Consider the following 17204-nt stretch of genomic DNA (forward strand, 5'->3'; position numbering starts at 1 on the left):
ATGAATCTAATTTTCTTCATGCAATTGGGACACTGCACCCTGGGTAACTTTGGCTTTGTATAATAGGTGACAACTTAACAGTTTGTAGGCTACAAGATGACTATAAACACTGCGAGTGGTTCCTGCATATCCACAGTAATTACCCTGTGAGTGTAAAATTTCATCAGCATTCAGCTTCATAATTAACTTACACTCTGCTAAACCAAACCATAGCCACAGGGGACATCATAAGCTCCTGCAGTAGGCTCCTCAATCCAATATAAACAGAGTGACAGAGGATATAATTGCCTAGAGTATCTTTGGACAATATAAGCCGCTTCCCAAAAGACATAATATTTTGGCATTTTCACTGTGAATGTGATTTTCTATATTAGACAGGTATACCAGGGGTTTCAAACCTTTGAAAATCAGCTCCAGCCAAACTATTAAGCATCAAGTAAGCTAAATTTTCAATTGCTATTCCTTTGACAACTAGTTTGGGGATAACAATTCGCACTCTTTTAGCCACATCACATTCTTTACTCTATTTTAGGGGATACAGCAATCAAAAATAGTCAAATAAATCAAAGTTCTTAATTCTGACTATAGTATTATTTTTTTAAAAAGGAAGAAAAAATGCAACAAAGCAAAACAAAATGCAAACTATAAATAATGGTTACATCTACTACCTGTGGAGTGCTTTCAGTAAATTACACGGTCAAGAGTGGCTCTAAATTTGGAGTAGACCCCAAATTAGTAGCAAATTCCATCTCAACTTATTATACAAGCCAAACAAATTCAGCATTTTGCTGAAGCTTTGGAGAATCCTGTTTGTATATTTATATAATCAAAGCAATATACGAATGAGCAAAAGTGAGTAGTCTCAACTGGACCCTCTTAACTTATCATAGGGACTGGTGTTGAGATTGGCTAAGTAATATTAAGAATCTTTAATATTAAAATAAATCCCACTATTTCTGTCTGATTTTTTTTTTTTTCCAAGATCACTTGATGGTTGTCCAGGAATATATGGCCTAAACAATTTGGTGCTTACAAAGAGAAATGGCTGGTAATTTACAGGAGCATTTCAATTTTCTATTAAAAGAAAAATGTCACATTTGATTCCTTGGTAGTGCCTTACAATTTTGTTTCACCCATGATGCTGTAGCCCAAAATGTCATTATATTGTAGAAACAGTATTAAATTAGGCATACCTAGTTTCTGGCTTTAGTAACATATTACTTCTAAACAGAACATTCTTGCATTTAATTGAAAGTAAGTATACTTTCTAAAACCTAATACTTTTTCATCTTGAGAAAAAAAAAAATTGGTAAATCAGAAACCCATGATGCAGCCATGTGTGCAGTTAGTTCCACTCTTCACATCTTAAAAAGGATTTAATAGAATTAGAAAAAGCATCCTGCTCCATACCCCAAAATAATCCAGGGTATGGAGCAATTTCTAAACCAGAAGAGAATGAAAAGCCTGCGACTGTTCAGTTTGGAAAGGAGAAGGTTGAGGGGACAGAGAGAAGGGGGGGGGGGGTTTGAAGAGGTCTATAAAATCATGGTGGGTGTGGAAAGAGTGAATGTGGAAGTCCCAGAATACTAGAACTAAAACCGCCCACTGAAATTAGCAGGAGACAGATTTAAAACTTACAAGACAGACTACTTTCTATGTAGTGCATAATTAACATGTGGAACTCATTGCCACAGGAGGCTGTAGAAGCAGATAGTAGAGCCAGGTTCAAAAAGGGAGTCAACTAATTCATGGATGATAAATCTACTAAACAAAACAGTTGGGGATATATCTCTAAAAAAAACTGATGGTGCACAAGGAAGGGCATGACGGGATAGATCACTCTAGATATATCCTGTTCATATGCTCTCCCTTTAAAGCATCTACTCCTGCCACTGGCAGAGATGGAATACTGGGCTAGGTGGACAATTGGTCTGCAAAAGTACAAGAGGAAAGTTTGTCTTGTCTGCGTTACCGATGTTTGTAACTCATATATGTAACCAATGTTCGTAACTCAATTCGAGATTCTATAATCTCTGTACTGTTTTAGTGTACAAGTATTTCATTTTCTGTTTTCAGCTCCTCTAGACCAGCCTGAGATCTGGGGTTCTGTTCAGCCAGTGAATTCGAGTTTAGAATCTCCAAAATTACCGAGACCTTTTCCAACTGGAAGTAAGTTGCAGTGTGGATTATCAGCCAAATATCAAGTTTCTGATGCTTTATTGTCTGAGCTCCCATGTACTATAAAAATCTCTAACTGTTTAATCATGTAGCATGTTAAGCTTTATTTTTATGGGAGCAGCTGTAGCTGCAGCACAGTACAATGGAAAAAGGAGACATTGGTTAAATAATGTATTGGATGGATGGTTTTCAGAATGGAAGAGACAGTGTACCTCGTCTCTGGGGAAAGAGGCTTCTCCTTGTACTTTCTCAGTTTGCAAAGCTAAACCTAAGTCGGTTTACCATAAAGGGCATATTTCTAGCAACAAGTAAAGCAGATGATGAGGACTGCATCTCTTAATTTTGTCCAGGAAAGATTCAGCCATCCTAAATTCCGCTCTGATTGCAAGTTCAGAAGGACAAAAGAGACTTTTAAAAATCAGTTAAATCTTCCTTGTTTTCGAAACTGAGGATATGCCTTATACACAGCAGGTTATGTAGTCGTTTGGCTTGACATTTGAAAAATGCTTGTACTTTCAGGGCTAATAAGTACAAGTGTGGTGCAATTTCATGTGATTCTTCTTTCCCAGCTTTCCTGTATCCCCTACACCAACGTTTCCCTGCTTTGCATCATGTCTTCAGATGTGTTGTTCTGGGCTGCGTGTGTTCTCCCGTACCTCCCCCTTCGCCCCCTCTCCCATTACCCTGGCCATACACTGGAACTATATTTCATAGCTAACACTGCATCCCCCAGATCTCACAGGTCTGCCTATACACGTGCAACATGGTGTTCTAATTGGAACGCTCCAGCATCACATGCATTTGTGCAGGCCGGGAGCGGTCCGAGGCCCTCGGGGGGGGGGGCTTCACGCAGTGGGCTGTGGCCAGCAGCCCGGACACGCCGGGTCAGGGAAGACAGGCGGCACGCTAGAATTAGGCACGGACGCTTAGTGGTTGATTTAAGATTATTTTACTTACACCAAAGATGGTTGCGGTGCAGGCAGGAAAACTTGCTTGAGTTGTGGTTGCAAAACAAAACAAAAAACTCGAACCTGCAGAACATGACGGTACGTCGCAATGGTGTTTCGGTGTTGGGAGATGAACAAAAACCTCGAGAGTACATTGCAATGGGGTTTCGGCGACGGGAAGAAAAAAAAACTGAAGGACTCAAACCCCGGGTAGAGCTCTGGATTCACTCACACGAAGTTTGCTAGGCTCTGTGGAACTTGTGCGCAGGGAAGGGTACATCGAGGGATCAGGCGGTGACAGGGAGAGGCGAGAGGCTGATCAGACCCCTATAGCCTTCTTGAGATACACGCTGGGTCCGATAGGCTCTGTATCGCTTAAAGATATTCACGAGACGTGAAGTCCTCCTCCTCCTGATAGTCGTGGAGTCCTCCAACTTGGGTGGAAACCACTCAAGCCTCTTATACGGCTAGCAAGCCAATCACTAGCCGCCACGTAGGAATAATTTAGAACTGGCCAAGAGTGGGGCACGAATCTGAATACAAATGGCGGGAACTCCTTGCAACATGCATTTCTGTGTTGCAACGAAGAAATGCACCCTGCAAAGAAAGCTACGAGTGGCGGGAAATAATTTAGCAGTGCCGAAGCGTGCACAAACAAAAATCACACCCTTGGGTTGTGACAGTATTAAGCTCTGGGGCATTTTAAAATTGAATGAGATTTAGATAAAGTGTCCCATGGCCATTTTTAAGTGTGCAGGGGCTTAATACACATGATGCTGAAACATTTTAATTAAAGCAGCTCTCTGGGAACCGCTTTAATTAAAAAGCCCCCACCCCAGAGCACGTGTGTAGGCATGCATTGGGGGCAGGAAGAGGAGTGGTCTGTGGACTAGTAGGTATAGCCATTTGACACTTAGTTCAGGCTGGGGAGCAGCCAGTTATCATTTGGAATTTTTGGTTATTGACAGTGCTGAGGAGCGTAAAGCTCCACAAAAAGGAAGATTTAAGAAGAAAGTTGTATGAATGGCATATTATGCTATATTTTTGCTAGACTTGTTTGACGCTTTCATTTCTTTCATGGTTTAAGCAGACTGAAGTAAATTCTTTATTTGTATTGGTTTACCAATTGCAAGTGCCATGGGGTTGTGGTTCTCATGAGGTAGATCAGGACAGCACAGCTCAGCTCTTTGTTTTGCTGCAGTGAAACCTCAGTTGTACGGTGTGGTCTTCTCCATTGCATTTAGATGTTGTTTACATGCTGCTTTGGAATTTTGTATCTTCAAAATAATTGAACTGGTATAATTTAATCATCTTGTTCACTCTTCTGACTGTAACACTAGAGGAACTGGTGCATTAGAAATGCATAGGTAAATAATGTTTATCAATAATGTTTGTTACAAATCTTATTTTGAAATATTAATTTGTGTTTTTAAAAAGCCAAGTGTGATTTAAGATTTTTTCTTAAAGAAAAATATATCTGCTCTTGACTTAATAAAATATTGTGATTTTTCCTCAGACAATGACGATGCACATTAATTGCCTAATCACTTAATAATGCAAGGCTGTTAACATAGTCTGTGATAGTATATAAAGCTGTCATAGCCATTATCTCTCTTGGCACGTCGTTGAATGCTGTGGCAAGGATGCAATTAACCTATACCAATGCTGTATTTTCAATAGCATAAAAATATACCCTGAACAGGGAACTAACACTCTTCTTCTTCAAAAAGAATCATATGTTTTCTTATGAGCTCAATGTTTTTCTTGAACTTAAACTCTTTCTCCTGATCTGGTATTTTGCAGCACCTCCGCCACTTCCACCGAAAAATATTCCAGCCACGCCACCTCGGACTGGCTCTCCTCTAACAGTTGGAATAGGTAAAAATGAGGCATAATTTTTTTACAAGTTCATGAATACTGCATAATATAGAACACATAAGTGGGCCTGAGCCTGAAAATATTCTGACTCCAGAACTCCCAAGTGACTCGAGTGCAAGTTCTGCATGCACAATGTTTAAACAATGGGGTCCACTTTGGTGAAAGCTGAAAAATGGCTGTACTGTTGAACATATTTTTGTTTTTAAGCCTTATTTAAGCCTTGTTTGTTAAGCCATGAGCATTTTATTACTTTCTTATTGGAAATTAATCTGCCACTACTGCATTCAAAATTGTAATGTACAAGTCCTACGTGTTGAGCCTTTAGCTTCTGAATACTCTGATTGTGTTTATTTTATGTTGACTTCTCTCCCCACCAACACTCACTCTTTTTTTGGTATTGAACCATTTTTGGGAAAAAATGCAGTACAACTTCTCAAATCCCACTGAAAATGACATAACAAAAGTAGCTCCATAAAATTGAAATGATCTTTCAAAGGAATAATTGGGATAAATTATCTTTCTCGCATAGAAGAGTAAATTTGGTTCTGACCCCGTCATTCTTGCACTCCCACACATCACTGGGAGTTTTGGGTGCAGAAGGAAGATCGGTATAACCTAGAATTAATGAGTCAGTGTTGTTCATCCAAAGATGTGCCAGAGGTCATTCTGCCTAAAAAATCAGTAAATTGTACATGTGGTGGAATAATCTTGACTATCACTAAAATAATTTAAAACCTGAATTAAATTGTTGCAAAGATATACTGGAAGGCAGCTAGAGTATATGTGATACATTTGTGCATATAATTCATGTTATTAGTAGACCTGTATCTATTGAGTTAAAATCGCAACTGTATGGTCTGGATAAGGAAATGCAGTTATTGTTCTTTGAAATGGATTTATTATATGGCAAACAATAGTTACATTACACAACAAATGCATACAATGCAAATAATATAGCTATAGAGTAATGTAAAATCTATGCTATGAACTTAGTGCTCTATTCATCAATATATTATTCATACTCACGTGTCTTCATTTTCCATTATCTGTCTATCTATCTATCTATGCAGCCAGATGGGTATAGTGTTTACCTGCATATAGTAGCATTCATCAACAAAAGCAAAGGAAATGAGCAGCTGCATGTAACCGTTTATTTACCAAGTTTTGCCTTGCTGCACATTTCAGCATGTGTATCAAATAAAGCAACTGGTGATGGTCTCTTTTTAGCATAAATATATGTTGTCCCTTAAATACAGCACTGTGTCTCTGAAGCAGTTCCCCAAAATCTAAGAACACATATTGTACATATATATGTATGGACAAGAAGGTATTTTAATTTTAAATGGTACAGACACAGTGGTTATAGGAGGGTACTCTTGGGTTCTGTCAACAGTTTTGCCGCTGATGCTGCACGACTTCGGTAAGGTCACTTACCTGCTGTGCTAAATGTGAAGCTAGCACAGTGGAAAGTAGTTAGGTTTGCTTAAGCTTGAAAACTCCCATATAAAGTGCTGCATATTGTAAGCGAAAAGTATCGTCATTCTTCAGTAAGAGGGACAGATAAAAAAAAAACAAAGCACCAGAAGATATGGAGTTTATTTCTATTGACTTTGATAGTGATGTTGATGAATTCTATTTTCATGTTGGTTATGAGGTTAGATTTGCTCAGATATTGAAGTTAAAAGATACGTGATGGTTCGGTTCATGAATAGAGCCCTAAAGAAAAGTCCTTGTGTCCACAGTTGATTACACCTGAAATACATACACGCTGTATGCTACAGGATATTGCATGCATCTTGCCAGTGTATTTTGTGTTCTGCAATAGCATATGTGCATGTATACACTATATGTAGTGTGAATCTCATGATGTTGTGCTGTTATGTTAATTTTAAATGTTTTGCAATAATTCACAATATTGAAAAAGTTTTATCAGACAGTATAACGTTGTACATTGTTAGCTAATTATATCTGCGTCCTACTGAACTACATGAAGCTTTAATATTATAATATGAAAAAGTATACATCTGGTATGTTGTGCATGCTTTTTCTATATATTGTGTATGTATTTCAATCAAATATGTGTTTTAATAGGTATTAGTATGTATAAACCTATTATGTAGGTATTTTCATGCACATGAATTATGCCCCTAGTACCTCATAAGAAAACATGCTTTAAAGTATTACTGCTAGGATGTAGCTGACTCTGAGCCCCGTGCAAACATAGAGTATAGTGCAACTTCAGCTATACCGGTTAATATTAAGTGTAAAATAAACTACTTTGACCACAGGAAGTGACCAGAAAGCAACAGAGGTCAAAAGTGACAAACTACCATCAATGAATGACTTGGACAGCATTTTTGGCCCTGTATTATTTCCCAAGTCTGTTGCTGTTAACGCAGAAGATAAGTGGGTCAATTTTTCTGATCAGTCCCCGGAAAACGTAACTCCAGAGTTGACTTCAAGGGAAAAAGTGGTGTCTCCACCTCTGGCACCAGAAACGGCAGCTGAATCTCCAGCTGTTGAAACCTCTCGCAGTGTTCCATCTCCACTCAATTTAGAAGAGGTTCAGAAGAAAATTTCTGACCAGACCCACGTTAAAGATGATAACTTAGAATCAGCAGCATCTCCTAAAGATTTTGGGTTGGGACAGAGAGCTACACCACCTCCCCCTCCGCCTCCTACCTACAGAACAGTGGTGTCATCACCTGGACCCAGCTCTAGCAGTGGCACAGGAAGCACCAGTGGTATGTCTTATAGCTTGAGTGTGCTTCAATGTGCCCATGAATGCCTTTTTGCTGCAGTGTGAACACACAACCTTTAGCTACTCTTAGTTGGCTTTTAAGCATCAGTCATCCCCTTTTGTTTGATTGTACTGTGCCCCCAGTGGCGTATTTTTTTTCCATCCAATGCCCTTGTGGTCCAAGTCAAGCTTGTATCCTAGATACCATGTTTCCTTTTACCCTGTCATCGTTGAGTGTCTGATGTAAGAGGGGGAGTTTTGACTCCACAGTTTGGATTCAGGTAAATCTTGATAGTTTTCACCAAAGTTAATGTTTATAGCCTTGAATACACGTGGTCAACAGCCTGAACTTTGCATTCAGGTTTGTGATACATGTGTATTTGCAGAGTCCTGAACTACTGACAGCCATAGACTTTGATACAGAGTTGCTAGTCTGCCATTGTATCCTCCATGGACTGCAAAATGAGAAGAAATATTTTAAAAACAAAGCAAAACAAACAAAAAACCAGAAACCCTAACTTCTCCCAGCTGTTCACTAAACAAAATTGTCACTTTAAGGAAGGCTTTGAAATTATTTGACTTTTATGTGACCAAACAATAACAACTGACTGCTTACATGGCGCTACACTATCTCATGGCTAACATGGCCAAATAAATAGAAACCCAATATAAAGCTGAATGACCTCCTGAAAATGCCATTGAAACTCCCAGAGTGAGAGACTGATCTAGGTTTGGATAAATACTTTTTGGAGGAAACGCTTCCAGCAGAGGAATGTGTTTGAAATCTGCTGGCTGCTTGGTTTCATCAGTTTAATTATGAATTTGTATGTGACCATTAGGCTAAATGACCTTGTTAGAAGTCAGTTTTCGCAGCATCCTTCATGCAGCTCTTAAGAGGGTGCCACTTTATCACGTTGTTTTAAGATCTAAGGACCTTTCTACACAAAGAAACTTGCCCGCAAAACTATACCGTGCTTAATATCCCACTATATTTGTGCCCATATAACTGTATAACTCCCCATGTGGATAGAGCAGAAAAACACACTTGTATCCTGGAATAAGTATGTCCACATGGAGAATTATATTGCTATAGTTTAGAGGTATAACTTTAGAGGTATAACTGTACTAGTAGACTTCTGCTGGCAAACTTCCCAAGATAAGCAAACCCTAAGTAAGAGAGATATTCTCTGGCGAAAATAATCCCATGTTTAATGCTTGCGAACGCTCCTAGTGTTGAACCTGTTATTTTGAAATTCTTGGTGGTTTACCACAGTGTATTTTACATCTACAGCAGGTTGTTTACAGAGTAATTAACTGAGCAGCAGTAGGTTTAATTTTATATACAGCCACTTCATATTTTTCAACACTATATTATCCAAGGGCATAAAAAAGTGGAGAGAATGCTATGAAATGTGATTTTATTTATTTATTTATTTTACAACCTTTTGTTGTTTTCGAGATTCAACACTCGATAACATCAATAGCGTTAGTGGAGGGATTTTTCAGCAGACCTTTTAAATAAGCTTCATGTCTGCCCCACTGGCTGCATTTAATTGGTGGGTGGAGTGATTTCTCTTCATAAGGTGTTTCAGAGTTCACCTGGATGAAAAGCTTTTTATGCATCTGACTCTCCAAGGTACCAGTCACCCTTAACTCCTACTGAAGTCAGTTTGAATTGAGGATGTCAGCACTTTTTGAGATAGTCTCTCTATATGCTGATGAGACCCTCTGTGAGCAGCATATTATTTATTTGATGAACACCAACTCTTTACTGAGCTCTGCAAAATGCAGAAAAAACCCACAGCCTGAAGAGTTTGATTCCAAGAATGGTACACAGAAGACAGGGAGCACCAGTAAGAGATGGAGGGTATCTTCCATAATTAGTAGAGATGCCTTGTGTGAACACTTCAGAAGAGTTGAATTTGAATGAAGGGAGGATGGCAGTTTGGGACTGGGATCAGGAGGATGTTCCACATGTCAGGAAATGGTCTGAAATTCCAGTATACAGACTGGAGTGAGAGAGATTTTAAAACCAATGTTATTTAATGTCACTCGGTGATGAACATGCTACTATGGAGAAAGAATAATCTGCCTGAATATTGTTACACTTGTAAAGATCTATCTTTGTTCCCCCGGGAGTTGGTCTTGTAGTAGGCAATTAGTCAGCACCTAGCTTCTTTGATGATGCTCAACAAGAAGCCTGAAAGAATGGAGGAGGCAGAATTCTTGCATGGTTCTTGAAGAGCCAAATCCTGGGGCAGTTTGGAAGATTGCCATTAGCCATAGGCAATTTTGGCAGTTCATTTTAGAGCTTTTCCTATTCCACTGATCTGTGCTAGAATAAAGTCTTTAGATTCTGAGGAGGGTATACTCTCTCCCTATTCCAGTTTCTTATTTCTATAAATTTAGCTTTCACACTGGCACCTTCTTAAGCTCTCAAAGAGTTTGATTCTAAATTGGGAAAAATGAAAAACTGAATGAATCAACCTATTATACAGCCTGAACATTAAAGATTTAGGCTGAGTACAGACAGTCAAAAAGCCCGAGGCTGATTCCATTGAATCGTCACAGGTTACTCTAAGGTGCATAGGTTAAACCAAAAAGCAAATGAGCAGACATTCATTCACCTTTGATTCCAGAAATGTAGCCATATGCCTGCAGTGGTCTAGGCCAGAAACTGGGGGGTCCTAGAGCATGCTTCCCTGCTCGGCTGGAGCAGACGGCTTGGGCCAAGGCTAGCCCACCCACACTGCAAGGAGAGTTTGTGGGGGAGGTGCACAACATCCCAGGATGCTGGGGGACTTCAAGTTTACTTGAATCTGAATGGGATCTAGGGCAGTTCAATAAACCAGTTTAACTTAAATCAGTTACTACATCCATCCAGGTTTATTTTTAACTGTTTTCAGCCATTTTGAAAGCGGTTTATGTGGACTGAACTTCTGCTATGTTATAGATTTGAACCGGTTTCTGATCACTTATACTAGTTTATATGTAATTTCTGTCCCTAGTCTAAAAAGCCTAGAATGTATTTTCTAGTACTTTGCAAAATGTATCAATCAATAAAGTCTGTGCAACAGTCCTGTTGTATCAAGTCCCTACTTGTGTCATCCGAGCTCTTATCTTCTTTACTTAGAGAGGCGTTAATCTTAGTCTTGGGTTTGAAGAAGTTTTAATGCTAATTTTCCCCCCTTCTCTGACTCCCCTGAAATTAAATTATATATCGGACTTTGTATCCATTCCTGCTGAATTTTGTTCTGGAATGTGAAATGTTCATAGTTAAATCAAAATCTTGCAACATGAATTTAAGTACCTTGTCTCAATAATTTTTCATTGAATTGTAGCAAGTCTATCTTCACAGAAAGGTGACAGTCATGAATGACAAAAACAAACAAACAAAAAAACCTTTTATGCTTCACAGAAAGTTAGAATGTTACTTAAAATGGCCTTTTTGGGTAAAAGGGTTTTTTGCAGTTCTCTTAAATGTTCTTTTGTGCTTCCCGCCACACCGTCTAACATTCTCCCCTGTCACCACTCCAGCCTTTACTTTGGTTCATCTTACAATGAAATAAAATCAAAGGACCCTCACAGGCTTTGTCCATGGCTTTGTAAACAACTTCCACCCATAACCCAGTTTTTAAAAAATTCATGCATTTGTTGACAGCAGCTATCTGGCATGTCGTCTTTACACCAGAATAGCATGCGCTCAGGATTTGATAGAGGTGTGTTGTAGTTTTGTAACAGAGTACCATTTTAAGGAAACTCCAGGATAATACACAACGATGTTGCTTACTCAGTAAGGAATCGTTGTCCAATCCTATAAGCATTTTCTGCTCATTATAGCACGCATTACTGTGAATGGCCTCCCTTACTCTAGTCCCTTGCAGAATATGAACACGCCTACAAGGAGAATTTCTCTTGGGAAATCTCCTAAGTTACAAAACAGGATATATTCTTTCTAAATTACTCAAGCAGTGCTTGATGAAATGGATTGTTAAAGCTGTTTCTTAGCACAGATTTATATTGCAGTGATTTGGACAGTGCTAGAATTAAGTGGCTCTAGATGAAATATAAGAAAATCTCTCTTCCTCCTGTCTTACACTTACTATCTTTCAGGTAATTCCACAAAGAACTTGGAAAGAACAGAAGATGTACACAGAATGAACAGTACACATAGTCTCCTTACTAATTAGGGAAATACATTAAAGTATTTAAAGTTTGTTTGTTTGTTTCCAGAAAAGCATGAGTTTATCAAACTATTTAACGCTATTAAGGTTAGAGTGGGGCTTACATAGAAAAACAGAAAAATGAAATTAGGAACTGAGGGAAGGATTGTGAAGCTAAAGAGAAAAACACTGAAAAACCCTCAGTAGTTGCTCTCCTTGCAGCTCACCACAGTTGTCTGCAATAAACAGAGGTACCAAGATAATCAACCACTTTGCTCCCAGACACTTACTCTTGTAACTTATAGAAGCAATGTGGATATTCAAGAGAGAGAACTTTCACAATGTTATTATTTGAAAAATAAAAACTAATTTTCGATAAGCTAAATTTTAGTTTCATTTTTGTATCGGGAAAGTCATACCTGCAAAGTCTGTGTTGCTGTGTGCATGTGCAAATTTTAGCATTTGGCTTGCAGCCAAGTCAAAGCAGATCTTATTACCCTATATTTCCACAACAGACAGTTGCATTTTGGGGGGGGGGGATTTAATGGCCACTTTGGTTATCAGCTATAACCTACTTTCACATTTCCAAATTCTCCTGTAATGCATTCGCTGTGAGTGTGAGTTAAAAGCTGGAATAGCATTTGTTTGCTTGATGGCTTGCCGTGTACAGTAAGAAGTTCAATGGGGAGAGAGACGTTTTGATTTTACTTTTTAAAATCTTATTTACAGACTGTGTTTCTTTCAGGTTCTTCATCTCCTGCTCGTCCAGCAACTCCGCTGGCTGCCTGTAGCAGCACCACCCCACCCCCTCCTCCACCTCGACCCCCATCTCGGCCAAAACTTCCTCCAGGGAAGCCTGGAGTTGGTGATGTGGTATGTTCACCTTTTACACAATCAATGATTAGGGAGAAAATGTCACATTTGTATTTCTAATCTGATGAGATGGATTAATAGTGCTAATAATGCACAGAAAATAAAAGTCTGCAAATGGTTCCTGTTGGGGTTACAGTTCTTTGAAATGTATTCATCATTAGAAATTATACATGGGACAATGTTTTAGAAACGATTCTTCCTCTGCCAGTTGCTCATTAACAATTCAGAGCGATGTGCAAGGTGAGACATTGCTAGTTTTAATTGGATGTAATCAACTGTACCTATTTCTTGATTTGAATAAACATAAACACTTAGATTTAGGAAAGAGGTCTGAACACTCATAAGGCGAATTTGAGATTCCTTTTTCAAGCATATTTTCTAATGTTGCCTTAAAGTTTGTGGTTTCCTCAGATGTTTTCACTCACTCAAATATTTACAGAATACAACAGGGACACCAATGCAGCCAACCTGAATTAGTGGGGGGGGCAGTTTAATGAGTGAATATGCATAGACATCATCTTTTTCTGATATTTTGCCAAAAAGCAAAACGTGTTCTGCATGAAAGCATGAATTGTTCTCAAATTTTCAAAGGAGACCACACACAAATGCACATGATTTTAGAGTCAACTGTAAACCCTCAGAAATAATGGTGTGAACATCATTGATGCAGCAGTTCTTGGGGGAGAAAAAGTTGTAATGTGTACTAGAATACTACTAACAACTTGTCTACCCTTGGAGATGCACCAAAATGGTTATTTTGGAACAGTTATTTCAGAATTTGGCTCAGATGGTTATTTCTATTTTGTAACCAGTCTGCCCTTTTCAAATTTAGCTCAATCTACTCTTGCTAAATCGGCAAAGGCCACACTTATTGTGGAATGATAGCAGACGCATGGGGGGCGTCTTATGCTGCAGTAGTTATTCTGGGATAGCTGTTTTGGCACACTCCCAAGAGTAGCAGACAAGTGCTGCGGCCATGCAGTGCTGTTTAGGTTGTTGGGGTTTTTGTCACGACCCAAACCCGTTCCAGTGAACTGAAACGCTGCACAGGGCTTTGTACTACTTTGCAGTATTTTGCCAAGTGTCTTCTCGACTGTTCTAGGAACACGGGGAATTCCTGAGACAGGAAGGCATGTCCTGATCTTAGTGGTGTAGTGCATTGTGATCTATCTCTTGTGTTAACATGCTCAAATCCTGTATAAATAAGGAACAAAACATACCATTAAAATGCTACAATTCATAACAAGTTTTGTAAATTAGTAAAACACCACTACCAGTTTCCATTGTATTAATGTTTTTAGGGATTACAGCCCATTCCTTCAGTCACTTTGTATGCAAAGCTGTTACTGATTTTAAGACTCTACCAACTGGTGTATTTTGACTACAGAAGGATTCTGGGATCTGGCTTTTAAATAATTTATAAATTTTATTCCATTGGATTTCTTTCTCCTCTGAGGGAACATTTCAGATCCAAGAGGACTTAATGAACACTCACTGAAACAAGGTTTAACCCATGTGAGTCCTGTCAGATTGCAAACTCATGTGGTACTTAGCCATTATATACCATCCTTCCTGTGTCTTCTGGAACTAAATTGCTGTGTCATAGTGACATAATGTTGTAGGATCAGAAAATATAAAAAATGCTGTGGCATGAGGTAAGATAACTGATGTAGACTTGCAAAGTTGAGATTAGTCATCCTTTTTATAGACCTGAGAACCATTAAGATCCAAGCATCTTTACTGTGGGGGAGATCAGAATGCTAGATGATATTAGCGTTACAGGAATATAAGAGTTATGTCTTTGTTTGGGGAAAATGTTACAGCATGTGTATTTTTAATCTTGTTTTGTGTTTTTCTACAGTCCAGGCCTTTTAGCCCTCCTATTCACTCATCCAGTCCTCCTCCGATAGCACCTTTAGCCCGTGCTGAAAGTACTTCTTCCATATCCTCCACCAATTCCTTGAGTGCAGCCACTACTCCCACAGTTGGTAAAAAAAAAAAAAAAAAAAAAAAAAAAAAAAAAAAATGCTGGTTTTTTTATTTTTTTTTTAATAGAATTGAATGGCTTTCCTGAAAACTTCAGTTCCTGAAACCCTCCATGTTGAATAATTCTCTAGTTTTTTGGGTTCATGTTTTCTTTCTTAAAACAATTCCTTTAAAAAAACAAAAGGAGAGAAGGATTATAGTTGAGAGATACTTTCTAAATTAGTATCCAGGTTGAATGGAGATTTACTTATTCTCTGAACTATAAAACTGTAATAATTATGTATTTTTAGTAAAAGTAGAAGTTATCACCAAAAAAAGGGTTAAATTTACTTAAAATGTGTAATTATAGTCAAAAGCAGCTCTCTGCATGGGAGCGCTTTTTGTCATAGAGGGGGCAGGATAGAAGTTGGATATTGGCATCCTGGGGAAAAAAAATTACAACACCTTTCTGAGCTTTTTAGCCTATTTGTCTTAAAAGTGAGAGATGGTAGAAACAGTCAGAAAACGGGGTCCTGTGAAAAGCTTCAGAACTTTTCAAAATGTAGAGTTTCTGACGTGTCTTAGAATTCAAACCAATAATGTGGTTTCCTACTGAAGGAAATGAATGTGTCCTCAAATGTGTTTCTCTTACTGACGAGATGAACTAAGCCTCTGTGGTGTTAGAGAATAAATACAAACAGTAGCATAAGGCTGACAGCACCTAGGTTTGGATGCTTTTGAGTCATGGCTTTGTCTCTTTGGGGCTTCTCCTTCCCTTTTTCTTGGGTCAAGATACTTGCACATTCTTTCTTTCTCTCGCTCTCTTCTACACTCATTTGCAAATGCTCTCTCTCCTGAAAGAGATCTCTCTCTGATGCAGACTCCCAGTCCTTCTCTATCTGAAATTCTCCCTTCTTTCACTAAGACGCTTTCCTGATGCTTCTGCAGACCCTTTCTCTCCTGTCCTTCAATTCCCTTTCTAGTCCAGATGGAGTTATCTTTATTTTCTGTTGTTTATGGCACCTATTTCTGGCCCACCATCACTGCTACCATCTGACTGAAAGCCATCTCGGCAGTCCAGCTATCACTTGCTGCTTATCTTTCCCCATGTTTTAGGACCATTTTTAATTCAATTACATCATTGGACTTGCTTGGTGGGGAAAGGGTGTTTGCATTGCTACTCAAATGGTCTGTGATGTCTTGTCCTTAAATGAGCAATGTGACTGGCACAAAAGCAGATTGACTGCTATTGGTAGTGTGGGGGAGGAATTCAAACACAGGACATGTGAGAATCAAAATTAACTAATCATCATAATGTTTTTGTCATGCTTGCTGAGATGATAAATGACATTGCTTTAGAGAGCCTTGGAGAAAACTATTAACTACAGGAATTTCAAATTCTGACAGCTGTTGGCTTTATTCCTAACCAAACCAAATGATTTTCAGAAATTGTTTTTGCTTCTTTGAAAATAGAGATGATGTAAATCTGAACCCAGATTCAATCTCAAACCTTCCAATTTAGGGAAAGTTTGAATCTGGATCTCAACCTTTTGCAAATAGCATCTGTCTGTCTAAACAACCAAGGGCATTTTCATTTCTGTCTTTGCTTTAGCTTTCTTATCTGTTACGTTCTATTATTTTTGTTCTGTTTTGTTTTTGAAAAACCTTTCCATATATATCCCCTCTTCTCACCTGCTGGTGGTTACCGTTATATAAGCATGCCTCTGAAAATTCAGGCATTTCAACCAATGGACTGATCAGTGTTCAACTTTATTAAGTCCAAATCAGGATGTATTTCACTTCAATGCACAGAGGACCCCAATCAGCAGTTATTCATGTCTTGTATGAACTAACTGCTCTGAAGATCAGAGAGCAAAAATGTGTGATTTGTAGCTCCCCTATGGATTTTCTGAAACTGATATTCATTGACATAAGTTTTTGCCCAGTACTTGGACCTTGTCAAGGGAGTATACATTGACAACAGGGCAGTAGACAGGTTCTGCAAGGATAAACAAATATTTGTTTCAAACATGCTTGAAAAGCTGATATGAAATTTTAACTAATTTTTAAGAAGGGTTCGCTGATATGATTGCTGCTTTGTTAGCATTTCAGCAATAATGCTCTCACTGGGACAAATAATCTTTCCAATGTCAGAAGCAAAACAATGCCTCTGCTCAGCTATCATGTTTAATCCTTTGTTCTACTGGTTTTATTTCCTAGATAGACATATTTGTAAAAAAAAAAAAAAGTCTTTGTCTGTCTTTCTCAATCATCCTTGTATTTGATTTTCATCAGTGTTCCTTCGGAAAATCAAACAAAGTTCCATAAAATGTATTTTAAGAGTCTATTTAAAACAAAAGCAGGTACTAATATTTAATTGCTTCTTCCACTATTTGGTTCTGTTTCTACTGCCATAACAGTGGTTAAGATGATGTGACTATATGATGTGGTTATCTGTGA

The 17204-nt window shown here is 38.4% G+C and overlaps 1 protein-coding gene across 1 annotated transcript in view; it reads left to right on the forward strand.

Annotated features, from left to right (window-relative positions):
- SGIP1 (SH3GL interacting endocytic adaptor 1) overlaps nt 1-17204 on the forward strand; it is a 195654-nt gene that overhangs the window by 129487 nt on the left and 48963 nt on the right. The window contains exons 15-19 of the mRNA XM_059727918.1: nt 2077-2169; nt 4929-5003; nt 7292-7747; nt 12652-12779; nt 14641-14767. Of these exons, the coding sequence (XP_059583901.1) occupies nt 2077-2169; nt 4929-5003; nt 7292-7747; nt 12652-12779; nt 14641-14767 (879 nt within the window). The remainder of the gene's footprint in view (nt 1-2076; nt 2170-4928; nt 5004-7291; nt 7748-12651; nt 12780-14640; nt 14768-17204) is intronic.

The sequence above is a fragment of the Alligator mississippiensis genome, chromosome 5 (assembly GCF_030867095.1).
Source record: "Alligator mississippiensis isolate rAllMis1 chromosome 5, rAllMis1, whole genome shotgun sequence".
In the NCBI taxonomy this organism is placed as follows: domain Eukaryota; kingdom Metazoa; phylum Chordata; order Crocodylia; family Alligatoridae; genus Alligator; species Alligator mississippiensis.